Here is a 21,078-nt window from a genome sequence, read left to right on the forward strand (position 1 = left end):
CACTTCCAGGTGAAGGACATTTGCATTTTGTAGAGCAAGTGTCATCTGTCCAGAATTCAGAGCCAACAGCATGATGTTTATCATCATCCCAACATCCACACATGTTTTCTGGAACACATTTTGTTCCATAAAGGATGTATCCAGCATCACAGATACAAGACTCGGAGCAGGGTAGATTACATGTAGAGGATGCTCCTGGATTGACACAAGTAGCTGGGCAGGCAGTTCCACAATGCTCATAATGGCTGTTTGGAGGACACTTTGGTTCTGTGGGGGATAAAAAATGCTTATTCAGTTTATAATATTACTTGGACTGTTTATCTGTATCCTTCAATGGTAAAATATTTGTACACAAGGCCAATTTACCTTAACATCAAAGGTAACAAATTGAAATTAAAGGGCCAAATTTTTTAAAGCTCTCTAAGTCTGGAGAGGATACTCTTTCATCAATGAAGCTGGGTGATCCAGCAAACTTTGAATGAATTTGCTAACAAATAGCAAATTACTTTTAGGAAATCCATTACAGGTTTGCTGGATCACCCATCTTCACTGATGAAAGTGTATCCTCTCCAGGCTTGGCAAGCTTTACTAAATCAGGCCCAAAGTTTTGGCATCCACTTACAGTGTATGTAAAATACATAACACATGGCTGTCTAAAGTGTCCATGTATGTACATATGCTAATTACCTTTTCCCTACCACAATATAGATACCACAATCTATAGTCAGGGCAGGGGCCTGTATTCCTTGACCCATTTTAAGTCTCATAATCATACATTGCCAGCTTTGTGCATGATAATACTGTCACCTGACCATGTGTGCTTGGTAAAGAAATAGGTTTAACATGCCATTAGGGAAGCAGTAACATATTTGTAAATTCATAATCCGAGGTACTTATTTATCTGGGACATGAACCTACCATATTGAAGTGTACTATAATGCTTATGTTTACTGTCTTGGAAACCTGACACACTCTCTCTGATATTTTATTATTTCAGGGTATGGTATAATATACTTTATCACTAGTTTCATGAATATCTTTATAGTAGAACAATTTACCTATACAGATGACCTTTTAGCAATAGATATTGATAGTCCAAAAGTCAGATATTTTACGATCTAAATTTTTGGGAAACCATATTTACCACAGAAAGTGTTGTTTCTCCAAGGTTTAATGATAACTCCACTGGCTTGACAGATCTCTGCATAAGCTTCAAGACTATTGCACAGAATGTCTGGATTAAGTGTCATCTCGCACAAGTCGTATACACAGTTATTGAAGTAAATCAGGGGGTCTATAACATTGTGACAATCTTTAAATGGGCCATTTTTGTCAGTTATCAGTCCACAGAAGTTACTGCTGGTAATAATATCTTTCTCATCATCAGTACAATTTGGCTGAATATCAACTCCTGGAGTACACCTGTAAAACAAGTTGGTTTGTTCTTAAAATTAGACACATGGTTTATTACTGTTTACAATGTATAACCAAAAGAATGCATTTACAAATCTTACCTTGTGTCATTGTCAACTTGCCAGCTGTTACCAAGACTTGTTGAGTCAGGTTCAAGTTGACCATCAGGATTTAGAAAGTCATCAGCTGCATTTCCATTAAAGTTTCCACACAGACCACAAACTTTGCCAGAGTAGATACCTGGAATTGTTACTTGTACTCTGTGGTTACCATCAAACTTTACTATTAGCCCAAAACCTGTAGTCACCACAACATTAGACCCACTTACAAATACATCAATTTCAGGATCAAGATGAATTGGCAGAGTTTGCTTTTGCCCATCCACCTGTAAAAAAACACAAGTGTATAGTTTTCACTTAAAAGCCCCAATATTTAAAATTCATGTTGAAAAGCCCAAATAAAAATTACCTAAGCATTCAGATATGTAAATAATGTGTGTAAAATAAACATTTACTGGCACATTATTAGGTATTCAAAGCAAACATTTGAAGGGCAAAGGTAAATTAATGATTTAAGTAAATCAACTGCAATCACAAGCATAGAAAAAAATATGGAACAGTAACTATCAAATTAATGGGGGGTAAAACAAAGCTAACAATAATGACCACCCTTAACATTTTACATTTACTATCTACAAATAGTTATTGTGTTTTACTAACCTTGACCACCCTGTTTTGATCCAGTGTGATTCTGTATCCATGAACATCTACATTCACATACTTGACGTAGGACACCCTGGTGTTGCTTCCTCTGTGCTCATTGGCTGCTTCCACATTGAAGATAGTCAGATTGCCATCATCTTCACAGAGTTTAGATAATGTGTATGTGCAAGTGCCCATAAAGTGGTGAACTTGTTTATCGAAGGTGTAGTAATGAGGATCTCCATTTACTTTACACATACCTTAACGTAAGGAAAAAATAAGGATGTTTTATTTATTGACTTCTTTAATGGTTTTGAATGACAGCCATATTGTTTTTGATTACTGTGGTTATAAACAATAAATATATATATTTTTCCACTTTTTTGTTTTTTAAAGAAAAACTTTAGAAATTAATGTCAATAAGGGGAAACTATTTACTGAACGGTATAAATTAGGGCAAATTTTGTCAGTTACTTGGATAGTATATGATGGATCTCTCAGCTCTTTAAAATAAGTCCCTGAATCACCTAAGCTTAGATATATCATACCAATAAATTCAGACAAAATAAAGAATCTACCTGATTCTGGTGGTACAAATGGTGTGGTTGTCGTGGTAGTTGTTGTCGTAGTTGAACCTGTTAAAACAAATGCTATCAATTATAATTTGTTTTTGCTGTTTTTAATTTCAGGAAATTACAGGCATTCAATATCAATTATACCATTCGTCTTTACACAGACAGTGTAAATCTTAACATAATTTTGGTTGTGCAGTCTGATTGGATTTACCTCAAGATGTTCAACCTCCTGAGTTTACCATAGGTAGGTCAAATGTGATTTTCCTTTTTTTCAGTAAAAAAGATTGTATATTATTTAAATACAAAGTATTTTTATACTTGGCATGCACAATACACTTCCCTAACATGTCAGTAATTACAATTTACATTGAGTATTTCTTGTTAATCTTGGAACATTATTATCAAAGAAAAACATTGTTTATTACCAGATGTTTTTCCTGTTAATGCTAAATTAGACATACCTTTCGGGGTTGTATTAGTAGTTGTAGAAGTTAACACTGTTGGTGTAGAAGAGGTGATACTTATGGTGCCAGAACTGCCTAATGTTGTAGTTGGATTTGTAATAGTTGTAGAACTACCTGAAGTCCCAGGTGTTATTTTTGTGCTTGTTGTACTAGTGCTTGTTAAACCAGTTGTGGATGCTGAAGAAAGAGTTGTAGTTCCTGAAGACAATGATCCTGTTGTATAGGTAGGCACTGAGATGGTTGAACTTTCCGATGTAATACCAGCTGTTGGCTTTGACGTGGTGGAACCTGAAGTAGTAGTTGTTTCCAATGTTGAGGTGATTGATGTAGTAGTGGGAATGGTGTCTGATGTTGAACCTACTGAGGAAGTTGAAGTAAGTACTGGTGTGGTCACTGAAGATGTTGATCCTGTTGTACTGGTAGGCACTAAATTGGTTGTGCTTCCTGAAATAATACCAGCAGAAGTGGTGGTTCCTTGAGTAGTAGTTGTTGTTGTAAATTTTAAAAGTGTGGTGCTGGAGGTACTAGTCACACTTATTCCTGTTGTTGATCCAGTTGCGGCTGTGGAAGAAGTAGTGACTCCCGAAGATGTTGATTTTGTTGTACTAGTAGGCTCTGAGATAGTTGTGCTTTGTGAAATAATACCAGCTGTTTCCTTTGAAGTGGTGGAACCTGATGTAGAAATAGCTGTTTCCAATGCTGTGGTGCTTGAAGTACTGGTCAAAATGGTTCCTGTTGGTGAAGCAGTTGTAGATGTTGAAGTATCAAATGTTGTGGGCAATGAAGATGTTGATCTTGTTGAACTTTCTGAAGTAATACCAGTTGTTGGGTTTGAAGCAGTAGTAGCTGCTGTTCCCAAAGGTGTGGTACTTGAGGCAGTGGTTATTGTGCTGGTCAAAACAGTGCTTGTTGTTGAACCAGTTGTAGATGTTGAAGAAAGAGTTGTGGTAATTGAAGTTGTAGGTTCTGTTGTTCTGGGAGGCACTGAGGTTGTACTTTCTGAAGTGATACCATCTGTTTGCTTTGATGTAGTGGTACCTGATGTAGTAGTGGTTGTTCCCAAAGGTGTGCTGCTTGATGTACTAGTTAAAGTTGTGCCTGTTGTTATTGGGTCAATTGTGGAAGTTGATGAAGGAGTTGTGGTCCCTGAAGTTGTAGATCCTGCTGCACTGGTAGTCACTGAGGTTGTACTTTCTGAAATTATGCCGGTTGTTTGCTTTGATGTAGTGGTACCTGATGTGGTAGTGGTTGTTCCCAAAGGTGTGCTGCTTGAAGTACTAGTTAAAGTTGTGCCTGTTGTTATTGCGTCAACTGTGGAAGTTGATGAAGGAGTTGTGGTCCCTGAAGTTGTAGATCTTGTTGTACTGGTAGTCACTGAGGTTGTACTTTCTGAAATGATACCATCTGTTTGCTTGGATGTAGTTGTACCTCGTGTAGTAGTGGTTGTTCCCAATGGTGTGCTGCTTGAAGTACTAGTTAAGGTTGTGCCTGTTGTTATTGAGTCAATTGTGGAAGTTGATGAAGGAGTTGTGGTCCCTGAAGTTGTAGATCCTGCTGTACTGGTAGTCACTGAGGTTGTACTTTCTGAAATTATGCCGGTTGTTTGCTTTGATGTAGTGGTACCTGATGTAGTAGTGGCAGTTTCCAAAGGTGTGCTGCTTGAAGTACTAGTGCCTGTTGTCTCTGAGTCAGTTGTGGAAGTCGAAGAAAGAGTTGTGATCCTAGAAGTTGTAGATCCTGTTGTACTGGTAGTCACTGAGGTTGTCTTTTCAGAAGTTATACCATCTGTTTGCTTGGATGTAGTTGTACCTGATGTAGTAGTGGTTGTTCTTAAAGGTGTTGAACTTGTAGTAGTTGGCACTGAGATGGTTGAACCTTCTATGGTAATGTCAGCTGTTTGCTTGGATGTGGTGGTCCCTAAAGATTCTGTGGTACTTGAGGCTGTTGTAATCAATCAAGAATGTATTTATACACAAAAAATCTGAGAAATGTGTAATATTTTTATCTATCTATCTATCTATTTATCTATCATGTGGTCATGCAAAAGCTAATTATTTCCCAAAAACTTGGAGATAGCGATAGGTGCTTTCCATTTTTTTTTTGTTTTTTTTTTATGCCTAAATAAACCTAAAGATACCAAGTCTATGGGAAGCTCCTAATATGCACTTTTGTATAAAAGATGTAAACATACACTAAAGGCCTTGTCAAAACTATACCAGTAAATAGGCATCTGGGGGAATGCTATGTTTAATACTTTTCCATGTAATTAAAAAATGTCATGTATTCTAAATGTATCTTGCTAAATACTATTATACTACCTTTTGTAATATTGATGTAACCCAGTACAAAAATATAAACAATTCAAACAACAATAAAATTGTAAAAATGTGTTTTATTCACATTGTTTTCACATTGTTTGGTGTTGATTGATAAGCATGTTGTTAACATTTCTGTTGATATAATTACTTAAAAAGATAAAATACAATTCTGTAAAATTGAAAAAGAGTATATTAGTTGATGGTTAGTTACACAGGAGACTCTAACCTTGGTGAATATACCAATGGTTTGAATCTAAAACCTTTTTAGAATACCTACTTCCTGATCTTTCCACGGCAATAGAATAAATACATTTATTTATTTATTATGCTCTAATTTAAAAATGCTAGCACAAAACCAATGATATGCAATTGCCTATAGCAACCAAATACTACCTTGTTTACTACAGTGTAATTTAACTGCTTGAATAGGATTTCTGATTGGTTGCTAAGGAATTCTGCTTTTGGGTCAATGTTTGCCAGTATGGATTGTTGCAGTTAGAGTAGCACCTGTGTTGTTGAAAAAATAACCATCAAGTAACTTAGTCATTAGATCATCGTCAATTAGACACAAGTAAAACATAGAATACAAAAATTACAAAACACAGCAAGTGGCAAGTTTATAAGTTGAACTATGCAAAATTATTTAATTAAAGTTCTGCATGTAATAGGAATGCAACTATGAATTCTGAAATTAAAATATTTTCATGCAATATTATATAGACTAGCAACTATTAACATGCATAATTGAATAAACATGTATCGTATCATGGCAGACTGAGCAATAGCAACAATACAGGACTGTAAAGAGCCTGTGAAGGTGTTTGTGAAATATGTAAGTGTCAGATGATAGTGATAGTATGAGAAACTGGTATGTAGAAGTAGGTGTGAGTAATCTACCTTTAAGATTCCAGTAGTGGTATGAATGTCTATATGCAGAAATTATATTTGAAATGGTAGTTGTAGCATATGGCAAGGGTAACATACTTGTCACTTTTATTGCTGTCTGTCCCTCCTCTAGTGCTAGCAGCAGTTGTGCTCTCCATTTGTCTTGGTGACCATTATCGCCATATTAGCAAGCAATGGATAATCTTTGAGGTATAGACAGAGATATAGACAGCAAAAGGTCTATACCCTTGCTTACTCTAGTCAAGACAAACAAATGCTATTTACACTATGTTATTGTTTGAGTGTTGTTTTTATCAAGATTTATTTCTTGTGATGTTGCTTATTGGAATTGCTTGTGACATATACATTGCATTGTAGGTCATCACAAATATATTTTTCTGTGATTTATTTATTCAGTATCTAATTGCTATATACACCAAAATATCTACTAGTAAGAATATTATGTATCCAAATTGTAGTCATAATTAATTTTAATAATATTGGATTAATGGCAAATTATTTAACTTAAAGAAAATTAACAACATGCAGGACAGGTATACATACATCCGAAGATATAAATTAATATAATTTTTACACATTTTGTATGTCATTGTACACTCATGCAAAATAAAATAGGAGTTGGCATAACATTAAAGAAAGGCAGTTTTCCATGGTCTCATGCTTGAAAAAAAAGGCCCAATATTTTATATATACAGCCCAGATAAAACAAAAAGACAAGCAATTAAATATGCTTCAGACACAGTAGCTTAATGGTGTTTTCACGTTTAAACTACTTTTTAACATATTTTACTTTTAATATAAAAAGCCTATGTGGGAGAAAGTAGGATCTAGTAAATTTGTAAGAAAAATTATGTTATTTTTTTGCCCTTGTGTTTTTGCTGTAAGTATGTGAGGTACATTTATATATACATTTGTATATATAAATTTATATTAATACACAATACATTTATATATATAAAAAATGGTCGAGCATAAGTTCAATGTACCACTTATACTTAACACTTAACATGTGTTAAAATAGGGATTTTGCATCTGTAAGTTCATTACTAAAGAATAATACTATTGTGAATGTAAATCCTTTCTGTGCAACTATCAATAACAACTTTTCTCTACGTTTTTACCATAACTTGACAGTGGCGAGATTGTCAGATCCCTTCTTCAAGGAACCCCTAGCAATCAAGAAACCTAGGGTTCCACAGAACCCTAGTTGAGAAACACAGATCTATAGTATCAAACCGATCGATACTAAAAATCATATTTGCATGACTTTCATTAAGATACATTGCATAATAATGTGTCAATGCAAATTTTGGGTTAAGGTTTCACTACATATATTACCTAAATAAATACATTTAATACATATTTTTACTAACATCAGATTCATATTTACCTGATGAAGTTGCCTGTGGGGTAACCACTGTTGTTGGGCTTGAGGAAGTGGAAATGGTAGAAGAAGCAGTAGTAGAAACTGGAGTAAAAGTAGTAGTAGTAGATGTTAGAGTGGAAGTAGGGCCTGAAGTAGACTCAGAAGTAGTAGAGGCTGAAGAGGAAGTAGAAATACCATGGGTTGGAGTAGAAGTTGAAGTAGTTGATGTTGGAGTGGAAGTTATAGTAGAAGATGGGATGATAGTAGGAGTAGTGGTGGTAGAGGTGGTAGTTGTCGTTGATGACACGGTTGAACCTAAAAATACAAATTTAGTCATAACATATGACCATACATACCATACAAACATAACTAACAAAATTATGTACTAAATATGTATTTGTTTCTTGTTAAAAGTATATGGATGAACACCAACTTCTGGCAAAATAGGTATTTTTTTTTTAAGAACGAAACAAAGAATAAACTTCTGCTTGACACCAGCAAAAGTTGCACAACAAAAAATAGTTTACTGAACATCACAAATGTTTTAACCATACACAAAACCAGTAAAGTCCGAACATGACAATTTTTTTTCTCCTGTACTGGATGGTTTCATATTTAGGAATTATTGGGCAATAGTACTTCCCGGTACTATTACTATATAACAATGAAGAATATGTCTTTCCATTTCTTTAAGCCCTAAGGATGGGCTTTGGACTCCTAAAAAAGTGTTCAATGTATATATCCAAGTAGGATAACAAATTTATTGTTTCTAGACTCACTTATGAGATTGGCCTGGCATTCTTTTATAACCATTTGTCCACATGACAAGAGCCAGTTGGAGTTACCCAACTCTATGCCATGACCATAGGGCACATATTCTCCAAATACTCTGTGCAGGACCTGATATGTGGATGATACATATTTCACAGAGGGTCATAAACAGCTAGCTTGTGTTTTAGCATTTAGGCCAAATATACACTGAAATGATTTGGTGAAATGTGGAAAGTTCCCTTAACTTCATAATATTATAGAGTAATTATAAAATGCTGGAGCATAGCTGGATTTCTGTCATGAGTGAATTTATTATTATGTGACAAACATTATTTTGCTGTAAATTTCATGTTTATACACAAAAACATAGAAAATCTTCATCTAAAGCTTCCAACTACTGATAAAATTATGTAGAAAACAAGAAATGATAAGTATCCATTCTTTAATTTCTAATTAAAATAAACAAATGTTATCTTATGTCACTACTGTGAGCATGTAACCATGCAGTGATAATTATACATAATCTATAGGAGCACTGCAGCTATTTCAGTAATTTACCTGTTGGCTTTGAGACTACAGTGGTGGTGGTGGTGGTGGTTGCTTCTAAAAAACAAATATGTCATGTCAGCGTAGTTGTTAAACAGCACAATATCAAATTAAAACATATAAAAAGTAAAGCCATTATTTTAATGCTAGAAAAGAACAAAATGAGCAATCAATAAAAGATGAACAACTTAACTAACCAGTACAATATCCTTTGACAAGGGAAATATCATCTATTGCAATATCACTGCGGAAATCCTCTCCTCTATAACCTTCAATTTCCAGCGTATCCAGTCCATGTTATCATTTGTTGATTGTTTCCAATTACACAAGTTCACATCAAAAGAACAGTCTAGACGACATACATCTGTATTGGGGGTGCAAACACAAATTAAATTTATGGATGATATTGTGGTATGTTGTTTTACAGATATTTTATTGATGAAAACAAGCAATAAATATAAAGCTCAGGCAACTATATAAACACTGCACATTGCTGTATACCTATGATTATAGGTATATATTTTTACATGGGAATAGCCTAATTACATATGCTTGTCTTACCCATAGTTTCACTTTAACCCTTTCACTGCAAATTGCATAGCCTAAACCTCATGGCAATACAAGGGTGTACACAAGCTTCCTTTAGATTTAGATAGATCATGCTCATGGCTGTAAGATAACGGCAACAGATCACTTTTTTAAACCAAAAATTATTTAAAGCCCCTTCCTTTCACCCACACATGAATAAGAACAAATGTACTGGGCTATAATTTATGATCAATTGACACCAGCAAAAGTTACACAACTTAAAATAATTTACTAAACATTACAAATATTTAAACAATACACAAAACCAGTAAAGTCCCAACATGACACTTTTTTTTCTATTGTACTGAATGGTTTCATATTTAAAAATTACTAGGCAATAGTACTTCCTGGTACGATTACTATATAACAATGAAGAATATGTCTTTCCATAATTTTCTTTAAGCCCCAGGGATGGGCTTCTGACGCCTAAAAACTATTGAATGTAGATATATAAGTAGGATAACAAACTTATTGTTTCTAGACTCATTTATGAGATTGGCCTGGCACTCTTTTTTAATCATTTGCCCGCATTACAGGAGCCAGTTGTAGTTACCCAACTCTATGCTGCCATAACCATAGGGCACATATTCTCCAAATGCTCTGCACGGGTCTAGATCTGTGGATGATACATATTTCTCATGGTTGAGAAACACGGATCTATAGCATCAAACTTATAGATATTAAAAATTATATTTTAATGACTTTCATTAAGATACATTGCATGATAGTGTGTCAATGCAAATTTTAGGTTAAGGTTTCACTACATATACTACCTAAATAAATACATTTATTACACATAATTACTAACATCAGATTCATATTTACCTGATGAAGTTGCCTGTAGGGTAACCACTGTTGTTGGGCTTGCGGAAGTGGAAATGGTAGAAGAAGCAGTACTAGGAACTGGAGTGAAAGTAGTAGTAGTAGATGTTAGAGTGGAAGTAGGACCTGAAGTAGAATCAGAAGTAGGGGAGATTGAAGAGGAAGTAGAAATAGCAGGGGTTTGAGTAGACGTTGAAGTAGTAGATGTTGGAGTGGAAGTTATAGTAGAAGAAGGAATGATAGTAGGAGTAGTGGTGGTAGAGGTGGTAGTTGTCGTTGATGACACAGTTGAACCTACAAATACAAAAACAAAATCAGCAATTACATATAAACAAATACTTAACTAACTATATAATTTACTAAATATTTATTTGTTTCTTGTTAAAAGTGTATGGATGAACATCTACTTATGGCAAAATAGGTATTGTTTTAGAACAAAACAAAGAATAAACTACTACTTAACACCAGCAAAAGTTACACAACTTAAAATAATTTACTGAACATTACAAATATTTAAATATTTAAATAATACACAAAACCAGTAAAATCCCAACATTACAATTTTTTTTGTATTATACTGAATGGTTTTATATTTAAAATTGACTAGGCAATAGTTCTTCCTGGTACGATTACTATATAACAATGAAGAATACGTCTTTCCAAGGGCTTCAGACTCCTAAAAAGTGTTGAATGTATAAATCCAAGTAGGGTACCAGATAACTGTTTCTTTACTCATTTGTGAGATTGACCTGGCACTCTTTTTTTAATCATTTGCCCACATGACAAGTGCCAGTTGTAGTTACTAACTCTATGTTGCCATGCCCATAGGGCACATATTCTCCAAATGATCTGTGCAGGCCTAGATCTGTGGATGATACATATTTCACGAGGGTGAAATGTAGCTAGCTTGTGCTTTAGCATTTAGGCCCAATTTACACTGAAATTATTTAGTGAAATGTGGAAAGTTCCCTTAACGTCTCATTTTTAAAGGATGATTATAAAATGTTAGAGGATAGCTGGAGTTCTGTCATGAGTAAATTTATTATTATGTGGCTGTAAATTACATGTTTATACACAAAAACATAGAAAATCTGATAAAATTATGTAGAAAACAAGAAATGATTAGTATCTATATTTTAATTTTTAATTAAAATAAACAAATGTTATCTTATGTCACTACTGTGAGCATGTAACCATGCAGTGATAATTATACATGATCTGTAAGAGCACTGCAGCTATTTCAGTAATTTACCTGTTGGCTTTGAGACTACAGTGCAGATCACTTTTTTAAACCAAAAATTATTTAAAGCCCCTTCCTTTCACCCACACATGAATAAGAACAAATGTACTGGGCTATAATTTATGATCAAAAATTTGAAATCTTGCCCTGTTAGTATCAATCAAATTAACAGATCTGATCTTTTTTGTTTGCAAAAAATTGTAATTAAACTATGGGGTTTGGAGACTGTGGGATTATATCACAAGTGAAAAAATGGAAAGCTTTACATTTTTTCATAAAGATGTTTTCTCTTGATTCTGTGATTTAAGGATTTATGTTTCCACAGATCCACCTGACCTTCTTCCCACAGGTGTTTTAGTCACAATACTATGTTCAAGGATTTTGTAATTATCTTTAAAAAATGGCAATTGACTTTAAAGTAGAACTAAAGATCAGGTTGGTCAGTATTGAAGAAAGAAACAGGCAATGTCCCTTCTGCAATAATCTGCCTTTTATCAAAGCTGAGCGGTGCAGATTTAAAGTGCTTCTCCTGACTAAACCTATACTTTTATATTTTACACAAAAACTACACACTTTTTTAGCATTTTTTAAAAAACTTGTTGTTCCAGAAACTTTTATTTTCACTGGGCAAATCCAGGTGACAGTACCATGTTTGGATGCTTAGCTTTGAAACAATGAAGTTATTGTAAATTTGGTCTCTCATAGAAATATTAATAACTTAACAATTTTATTACGACTTAAAAATATACAATGATCTTAAATTGTATGCCAAGTAAAAAACCTTTTGGCTAGAGTAGGCAAGGATCAAAACTCCTGTCGTTATATTCTTATAAACTGCGATTAACTGAAAAAACTAAAACTGAAATTTTCCTGATAGGTGATAGGTGTTCTCCATGTTTTCTTTTTTATAAGCCCAAATAAGCTAAAAATATCGAGTCTTTTGGAAGCTTCTAATGTGCACTTTTGTATAAATTATGTAAACATAAACTAAACCTTGTCTAAACTATAATGGTAAATAGGCATCTGGGAAATGCAATGCTTAATACTTTTCCATGTAATTAAAAAATGGTATGTCATGTATTTTACATCTATCTACATACTATTATAGTACCTTTTGTAATATTAATGTAACCCAGTACAAAAATATAAACAATTCAAACAACAATACAGTTGTAAAAATGTGTTTTATTCACATTGTTCTTCTCCATCCTATGTGGAAGAAAGTAAAATCTAGAAAACTTTTAGGAAAAATTATGGTATTTTTTGCCCTTGTGTATTTGTAAGTATGTAGGGTAAATACATTTGTATATATAATAGCTGGGACAACATAAGTTCACTGTACCACCTATACTTTTAACATGTGTTCAAATAAGTATTTTGCATCAGTAAGTTAATTACTAAAAAATATTAATATTATATAATACTATAATACTAAACCCCTTCTGTGCAACAATCAATAACAACTTTTCTCTACCTTTTTACCATAGCGGAATGCCTCCTACATAACTAGACAGTGGAGAAATTGTCAGATCCCTTCTTCAAGGAACCCCTAGCAAACTTTGAAGGAAACCCAAGGTTCCAATGAACCCTGGTTGAGAAACACAGATCTATAGGCCCTGATTTCTTAAAGCTGTCCAAGGCTGGAGAGAATATACTTTCACCAGGTTTGTTGGATCACCCCAGCTTCGCTGGTGAAAGTGTATTCTCTCCAGCCTTGGAGAGCTTTAATAAATCAGGGCTATAGTATCGAATAGGGGTGAGCGAGAATGCCTCTGAACTTTCGATGGGTCTGCGAAATTTCGGCAAACCGATTTTGTGGAACCATCGGAAGTTCCAGGAAATCATTACAGGGGGATTCCCAGTGCTGCGTTCATTCATAATTAACCTCTAGTGCCAGCAGAGCCAGGGGGCCTTTTTTTTTTTTTTTTTATCAGAAAATGTTTTAATTTTTTTAAAGGAAAATTAAATCTCGATTGGCGAATTTACATCGGCCATTCTAGCTTACAATTTCGGTAAGCGAGAACGGCCGAATTCGCCGTGAGATCAAGTACAAAAATCTAGCTTGCTCATCCCTAGTATCAAACATATAAATATTAAAAATCATATTTGCATGACTTTCATTAAGATACATTGCATGATAATGTGTCAATGCAAATTTTGGGTTAAGGTTTCACTACATATATTACCTAGATACATTGCATGATAATGTGTCAATGCAAATTTTGGGTTAAGGTTTCACTACATATATTACCTAAATAAATATATTTAATATACATATTTATTAACATTAGATTCATATTTACCTAAAGAAGTTGCCTGTGGGGTAACCACTGTTGTTGGGCTTGAGGAAGTGGAAATGGTAGAAGAAGCAGTAGTAGAACCTAGAGTGAAAGTAGTAGTAGTAGATGTTAGAGTGGAAGTAGGGCCTGAAGTAGACTCAGAAGTAGTAGAGGCTGAAGAGGAAGTAGAAATAGCAGGGGTTTGAGTAGAAGTTGAAGTAGTAGATGTTGGAGTGGAAGTTGTAGTAGAAGATGGGATGATAGTAGGAGTAGTGGTGGTAGAGGTGGTAGTTGTAGTTGAAGACGCAGTTGAACCTACAAATACAAAAACAAAATCAGCAATTACATTTAATTAAATACTTAACTAACTTCATAATTTAATAAATATTTATTTGTTTCTTGTTAAAAGTGTATGGACGAAAACCTACTTATGGCAAAATAGGTATTGTTTTTGGAACAAAACAAACAATAAACTATGACTTGACACCAGCAAAAGTTACACAACTTAAAATAATTTACTAAACATTACAAATATTTAAACAATACACAAAACCAGTAAAGTCCCAACATGACACTCTAGTAGGTGGGGGAATTAACACACAATAGAAGAGAAGTGACGGTTTCAAAAGACAGAAGCAGATGGGTAGGCAAGTTTGAAAAAATGGGTTTTGAGTGCTCTTTTAACTGAGCAGAACATAGGAGCAAGCTGAAAAGGACAGGGAAGACCGTTCCAGAGAATTGAGGCAGCTCTAGAAAAGTCTTTTAGCCGTTCGTGTGATGAGGTTATGAGTGAGGAAATCAGTTGTGAGTCATCGGAGGAGTGGAGAGAGCGACTGGTGGAGTATTTTTTTACCAGGTCAGAAATGTAAGTGGGACAAGAACTGTGTAGGGATTTGAAGGCAAAGCACAGGAGCTTGAATTTGAATTTAAACGAAAATGTAAGCCAGTGAAGAGAACTGCAAAGAGATGCAGCGGAAGAGGAGCAGTGGGAAGGATGGATGTGACTGGCTAAAGCATTCATAATAGATTGTAAAGGAGAGAGTCGGGTTAGTGGAATACCAGAGAGGAGGATGTTACAGTAGTCCAGAAGAGAGATGATAAGAGTGTGTACAAGGAATTTTGTGGTCTCTGGGGACAAGTAGGGGCAGATTTTGGAGATGTTGCGTAGGTGAAAGTGACAGGACCCAGAAATGTTCTGAATATGGGGGGTAAATGAGAGGGCAGAATCAAAGGTGACGCCAAGACAATGTGCCTGAGGGGAGGGACGAATAACAGTGTTGTTAACAGTAAGATAAATGTCAGGGAGAAATTTGGAATTTGGGGGGGGGGGTGATGATGAGTTCTGTTTAATCCAGGTTGAGTTTCAGAAATCAGTTAGACATCCATGATGAGATGGCTGACAGGCAGCATGAGACCTTATCCAGGACTAAAAGAGAAAAGTCAGGGGTGGACAGATAGATTTGTGTCATCAGCATACAGATGGTACTGTAAGCCAAAGGAGGATATGAGACTACCCAGAGAGGAGGTGTACAGAGAAAAGAGAACTGGTCCAAGGACTGACCCTTGGGGAACACCAACAGGGAGGAGAGTTGGAGAGGAGGAGTTACCATTGAAAGAAACTTGAAAGCAGCAGTCAGACAGATAAGAAGCAAACCAAGAGAGAGCAGTGTCACTGATACCAATGGAGTGCATGATTTGTATTAGAAGGGGGTGATCAACAGTGTCAAAAGCAGAGGAAAGATCAAGGAGAAGGAGCAGGGAAAAGTTGCCTTGAGACTTAGCTCTGATGAGGTCATTGGCCACTTTAGTAAGGGCTGTTTGAGTGGAATGGGCAGCTCAAAAGTCAGACTGGAGGGGGTCAAGGAAAGACTTGGTGCTCAGGTAATGGGTGAGTCTTTTGTGGACAAGGCTTTCTAGAAGTTTGCAGAGAAGGGAGAGAGGATGGTAGCTAGAAGGTATGGGGGGTCCAGTAAGGGTTTATTCAGGATAGGGAGAATTATGGCATGTTTTAAAGTGAAGGGGTATATACCAGTAGAAAGAGAGAAGTGAATAGTTTGGTTAGGGCAGGGGCCAGGGTGGAGGAATGGGCAATGAGTAGATCAAAGGAAATTGGGTCAAGCCGAAAGGTAGTAGATGGAGATGATGAGAGAAGAGGGGAGACTTCATCCACATTAACAGGGCTGAGGGAGGCGAGTGATAATTTACAGGTTGAAGGGGTAGCTATGGTTGGAGTGGGTCGGTGAGCAGAGGTATCATGTCTGATTTTGTCAATTTTATCTCTATAGGTGGCTATGTCTTGGGCAGTGGAGGTTGTTGTGGGTGCAGCAAATGTGGGGTTTAGGGGGGAGTCAATTGTTGAGAAGAGGCTGCATAAGTTAGAAGCTTGAGAGGAAATGACAGCAGCGAAGTAATTTTGCTTGGTGACAGTGAGCTCTGTGTTAAAGCTTTGAAGCTTGGCTTTGTAGTCCATGAAGTCAGCGCTGAGGCCAGATTTTCTTCATTTGCGCTCAGCTGCACGAACAGTCTTTTGTAGCTGTTTGTTTGATTGTTGTGCCAGGGCCAGAGGGTTGGCAGGGCGGGGGTAGCGGAAGGTGGCAGGGGCAACTTTGTCAAGAGCCAAATAAATAGGGTATTTTAACTGGGTGACAGCTTCATCCTGGGGGGGGGGGCTGATTTTGGAGAGAGAGGGGGTTAGGGGCGCAAGGCAGTTTGAGAATAGGTTGTGGCCAAGGTTACGAATATCTCTCTGCCATTGACCAGGTTTGGGGTGTGGCAAAGGGGGGAAAGAGTTCGATTGGTTTAAGGTGATAAGGTTGTGATCAGAAAGGGGAAATGGTGAGTTGTCAAGGAGGGTGAGGTTGCAAATTTTTGAAAATACCAGGTATAAAGTGTGTCCGGCGATGCGTGTGGGGCCATTTATGTTCTGTGTGAGTGCAAATAGATTTAGATCATCAGGCTCAGGGCTGTAAGATAACAGCTACAGATCACTTTTATAAACCAAAATGTATTCAAAGCCCCTCCTTTTCACCCACATATGAATAAGAACAAATGTCCTGGGCTATATTATAAAATCCTGTCATTTTAGTCAAATATTTTAAAAGATACGATCTTTTTTTGTTTGCAAAAAATTGTAAATAAATTGTGGGGTTGGGAGACTGTGGGATTATATTCAAAGTGAAAAAAAAGGAAAAGCTTAATTTTTTTACATAAAGTTGTGTTTTCCTGATTCTGTGATTTATAGATTTATGTTTCCACAGATCCCTGATACACAGATCACAGATAATTATCTGAATAATATAAAATATTATATATATTTGGTGGCTCATGTCAATATCATTTATTTAAAAAATTTAAAAAAAGACATAAATAAAAAAATACATAAATATTCAATGATCTTTTGGATAGAATAGGCAACGCTCAAAACGCCTGTCAGGATATTCTTTTTAACTGGTATTTTGATTTTTTCCTTGGAAGCAAGGATTCTCCTTATTCCTTGCCCGGCTAACTAGATTTTACAAGACAAGAACTGGGAATAACAAGAAAATATAAATCTATAAAAATGTGCCATTGGCATCTGAAACATTTAGTAACATTCATAAAATAACTTTACTATGTCAATCCTTTTATATCAAATCCTTTATTTTTTTCCCCATAACAAACAAAAACAGCTGCTTTAATGTTGTTGTAACAGTGTAGCAACTTAGGTTTTTGCTTTTTTTGCCCATAGTTTAACTCCAATACTGGCAATTACGTTTCACTATAACAAACAATTTACCTGGCACAGTGGATGGAGTAGCAGTGGTTGTAGTAGTGGTGAGGGGGGTTGTTGTAGATTGAGTGGTGCTTGTCACTTTTTGCACACAGGTCTTAATACCATTCTGGACTTGGCAAACTTCATTAGGTCCACAGGTCTGCAGATTACAGGATACTTTGTTGTTTCCTTCACATGTGCAGTAACTTTCACAGTCCCCTTGCCAGAATGTTTCATCTTTCTGTAAGTATGTGGATAAGAAGAAACTTCAAATTAATAGACTTAATATTAATATAGTAATATTCTACTAATATTATTAGTAGGAATCCATAAAATATGCAGCCAAATGTCTACTTGTTGAGAAAGTTTTTTCAAATGCAACAGTTAAATAAAATGTTTTTTTTGCCACAGTTCAGAAGAGACTATTTTAGCATTATGTTCACATTTTTTATGCTTACTAAGTACAGAAAAACGGAAAAAAACTTGACATAAGAGATCACTTACCTGATAGTATTTGCCATCGTAAAAGCAACCACATTCACTGACAGGAACACAAGTGTGTCCACTGAGCACAAAGCCATTATCACATTCACAAGCATCAGTACAGGGCTTATTGCAGTTACTTGGAGCACTCTGATCCAGGCATGTGGCAGGGCAGGCACTGGCACATGGATTGTAATGACTGTTTCCAGGACATGGGAGGGCTGAGGATAAATTTTAAAGAGTATATTACTGAATGGAAAATGCAACATTATTATTTTATAAGCTTTCACTTTTCTACAATTGTTTGTTAATGCCAATTTATATTTTGCATTTAATATCTAGTGGGATATGTACTGGGGGCTCCAAAATTGGGTTATACTATACTTTATCCTGCTGCAAGTTTTATATTTTGCACTTATTATCTAGTTGAGTATGTACTGATTTCTCCAATACAGGATAATATAATACTTTTCCTCACTGCAAATTTTATTTAACACATATAAACAAAACAAATTTTGTCCAAAGTTTAAAAACTTACGGCAGAATGTGGAGTTTCTCCAGGCAATGATAACTGCTGCTCTTTGACAAGCATCAGCATAAGCTTCAAGTGCTTTACATAAAGTGCTATCACCAAGAGCACACAGATCAAATACACAGCTGTCAAAGAAACGGTCTGGGTTGATTACTGAGTGACAAGCCTTGAAAGGTCCATCTTTACTAGTTAACAATCCACAGAACTGATTGCCTGAATACAGTTCTTCTTTCTCTGGAGGACATGGTGGTGGAGGTGTAGGAGGAACTGTGTTACACAAAGGATCGTCATCTTCCACTTGCCAACTTTCTCCCAACTGATTGGAGTTTTGAGCTAGCTCTCCATTGGGCATCATGAAGTCATCCTGCCGCATGCCATTTAGGTTGCCACATATTCCACAGGTTTGATTGAAATATGTGGTTGGGACCTTGACATCCACAGTGTGGTCAGTGTCATAAGACACACTAAGGTGGAAATCAGTTTCTAGAATGACATAGCGACCACTTTGTTTAACAGTCAGAGATCCATTTACTAATATGACTGGAAGATTTGTCCAGATACCATCCACCTGAGAACAAACAATATTTAGGTTTGAGTTTAGTTAGCTCTAAAGACAATGCAGAAAAAACAAACAGATGTAATTCATAAGTGTGGAGCTATGGTAAAACATAATATTAACAACTGGTAGCTGCAGTGATCAGGGGGTGGTGGCACCTTTCTCAAATACTGTACAAAACAGATTACTATCTTGTGCCAGGTATTTCCAGATACATGCGTGTGCAGGGTTTCAGTTTCATATTGTAATCTTGCCAGCCCTAAGGTAGAGGCTCCTACACACCACCATTTCCTGTTAAGCTCAAAAACACTGGTTTAACTGGATTCCACAAACACTGGCAGATCATAAACACAGACCTAGATATAAGTAGTTTATGATTTTCTTTAGATAATATACTTAGGATCTATGTAATGGGTTCTTTATAAGACTTTAAAGGGCCCAGTGCAAAGCTGACTTCTCTCGTTTGGTGAGTGCATGAGTAACCCTGCTTTCTTTGGGGCATTGACATTCAAGAAAAACACTGAAAACTCTTATGACACAGCTATTTGAAAAGCCATTTTGTATGTAACTTACCAAAACTCGACTGGGCTCATTTTTAACAATAGTTATTTTATGGTCATACACTTCCACCATAACTTTCTGCACCCAGGATACTGTTGGATTCCCTCGATGTTCATTCTTTGCTTCAATGTTAAAATATGGCAGAGAGGTGTAATTGCTGCAAAGTTTGGAAAGTGTGTAAGTGCATATTCCCATGAAGTGGTGAGTCTCCTTATCAAAAGTGTTGTAATGAGGATCCCCATAGATTACACAGTTGCCAAATGTCAGATCATAGCAGTCAGGAACTCCATCTTTTATGCCACAAAATTTTCCAGGTGGGCAAGCATCAGGTTTGCACTCTAAACTACCACCAGCTGAGGGACATTTGCATTTAGTGGAGCAGGTATCATCAGTCCAGAACTCAGAGCCTACATTGTGATGTTTATCATCTTCCCAACATCCACATTGACTACTTGGTACACATTTCTTATCATAGAGAATATATCCCTGGTCACACACACACCCTTCTGTGCAAGGAAGATTGCAGTTGGATGGTGATCCTGGTTTGACACATGTAGCTGGACAGGCCGTTCCACATTGCTCATAATGACTGTTTGGTTGACATTTCAATGCTGTAAAAAATATGTATTATGTAACAAAAATTATAAACTGAAGAACATGATGAATAAACTCTTTTTTGCAAAATGTAATTACCTGATACTCGTCCTTAGTTTGATTCAGAATAAACTAGTTGACAGCTTAAGTTTTCCAAGACTATTCTTGGAAACCATTTGCACAGTGTTAAAGAATCATTAGGAATGCTTCTTGATATACCCAAACCTACCTCCATTAAAGTTATAAATCATAATAGATCAAAACCGGATGTGATATCAGAAAAGCAATCAACAAGTCAGTAATTTTACTTTATTAATATTTGCATGTACTTACGGCAGAAAGAGTCATTCCTCCAGGCACCTATTGTTACTCCATGAGCCTGACAAGCTTGTGCATACGACTGAAGACTATCACACAAGGCATTTTGATCAAGGTTCAGTTCACACAAATCATAGATACAGTTATTGAGGTAGACAGATGGATCTATGACACTATGGCAGTTCTTAAATGGTCCATCTTTGTTGGTAATTATGCCGCAGAAGCTGTTGTTAGCAATCACATTCTTCTCATCATCAGTACAACCTGGTGGATAAGCCTCTCCTGGAGTGCATC

At 35.9% G+C, this 21,078-nt stretch overlaps 2 protein-coding genes across 2 annotated transcripts in view; both read right to left on the minus strand.

The window, feature by feature from the left end:
• Positions 1-21,078, minus strand: part of LOC140329769 (IgGFc-binding protein-like) — a gene marked incomplete in the record, with an annotated part of 72,987 nt that overhangs the window by 30,877 nt on the left and 21,032 nt on the right. The window contains 11 exon segments of the mRNA XM_072410160.1: positions 4-267; positions 1,145-1,422; positions 1,515-1,798; positions 2,133-2,374; positions 2,693-2,749; positions 7,768-8,058; positions 9,073-9,117; positions 9,258-9,341; positions 18,762-19,323; positions 19,885-20,483; positions 20,800-21,077. Coding sequence (XP_072266261.1) covers positions 4-267; positions 1,145-1,422; positions 1,515-1,798; positions 2,133-2,374; positions 2,693-2,749; positions 7,768-8,058; positions 9,073-9,117; positions 9,258-9,341; positions 18,762-19,323; positions 19,885-20,483; positions 20,800-21,077 — 2,984 coding nt within the window.
• On the minus strand, positions 3,071-6,453 carry LOC140328641 (uncharacterized). Its single transcript, XM_072408409.1, has 2 exons — positions 6,369-6,453; positions 3,071-5,094 (listed from the first exon to the last, which is right to left on the minus strand). Exons 1-2 carry the CDS (start codon positions 6,451-6,453, stop codon positions 3,071-3,073), a joined length of 2,109 nt encoding a protein of 702 aa, XP_072264510.1.

The sequence above is a fragment of the Pyxicephalus adspersus genome, chromosome 4 (genome assembly GCF_032062135.1).
Source record: "Pyxicephalus adspersus chromosome 4, UCB_Pads_2.0, whole genome shotgun sequence".
Lineage (NCBI taxonomy): Eukaryota > Metazoa > Chordata > Amphibia > Anura > Pyxicephalidae > Pyxicephalus > Pyxicephalus adspersus.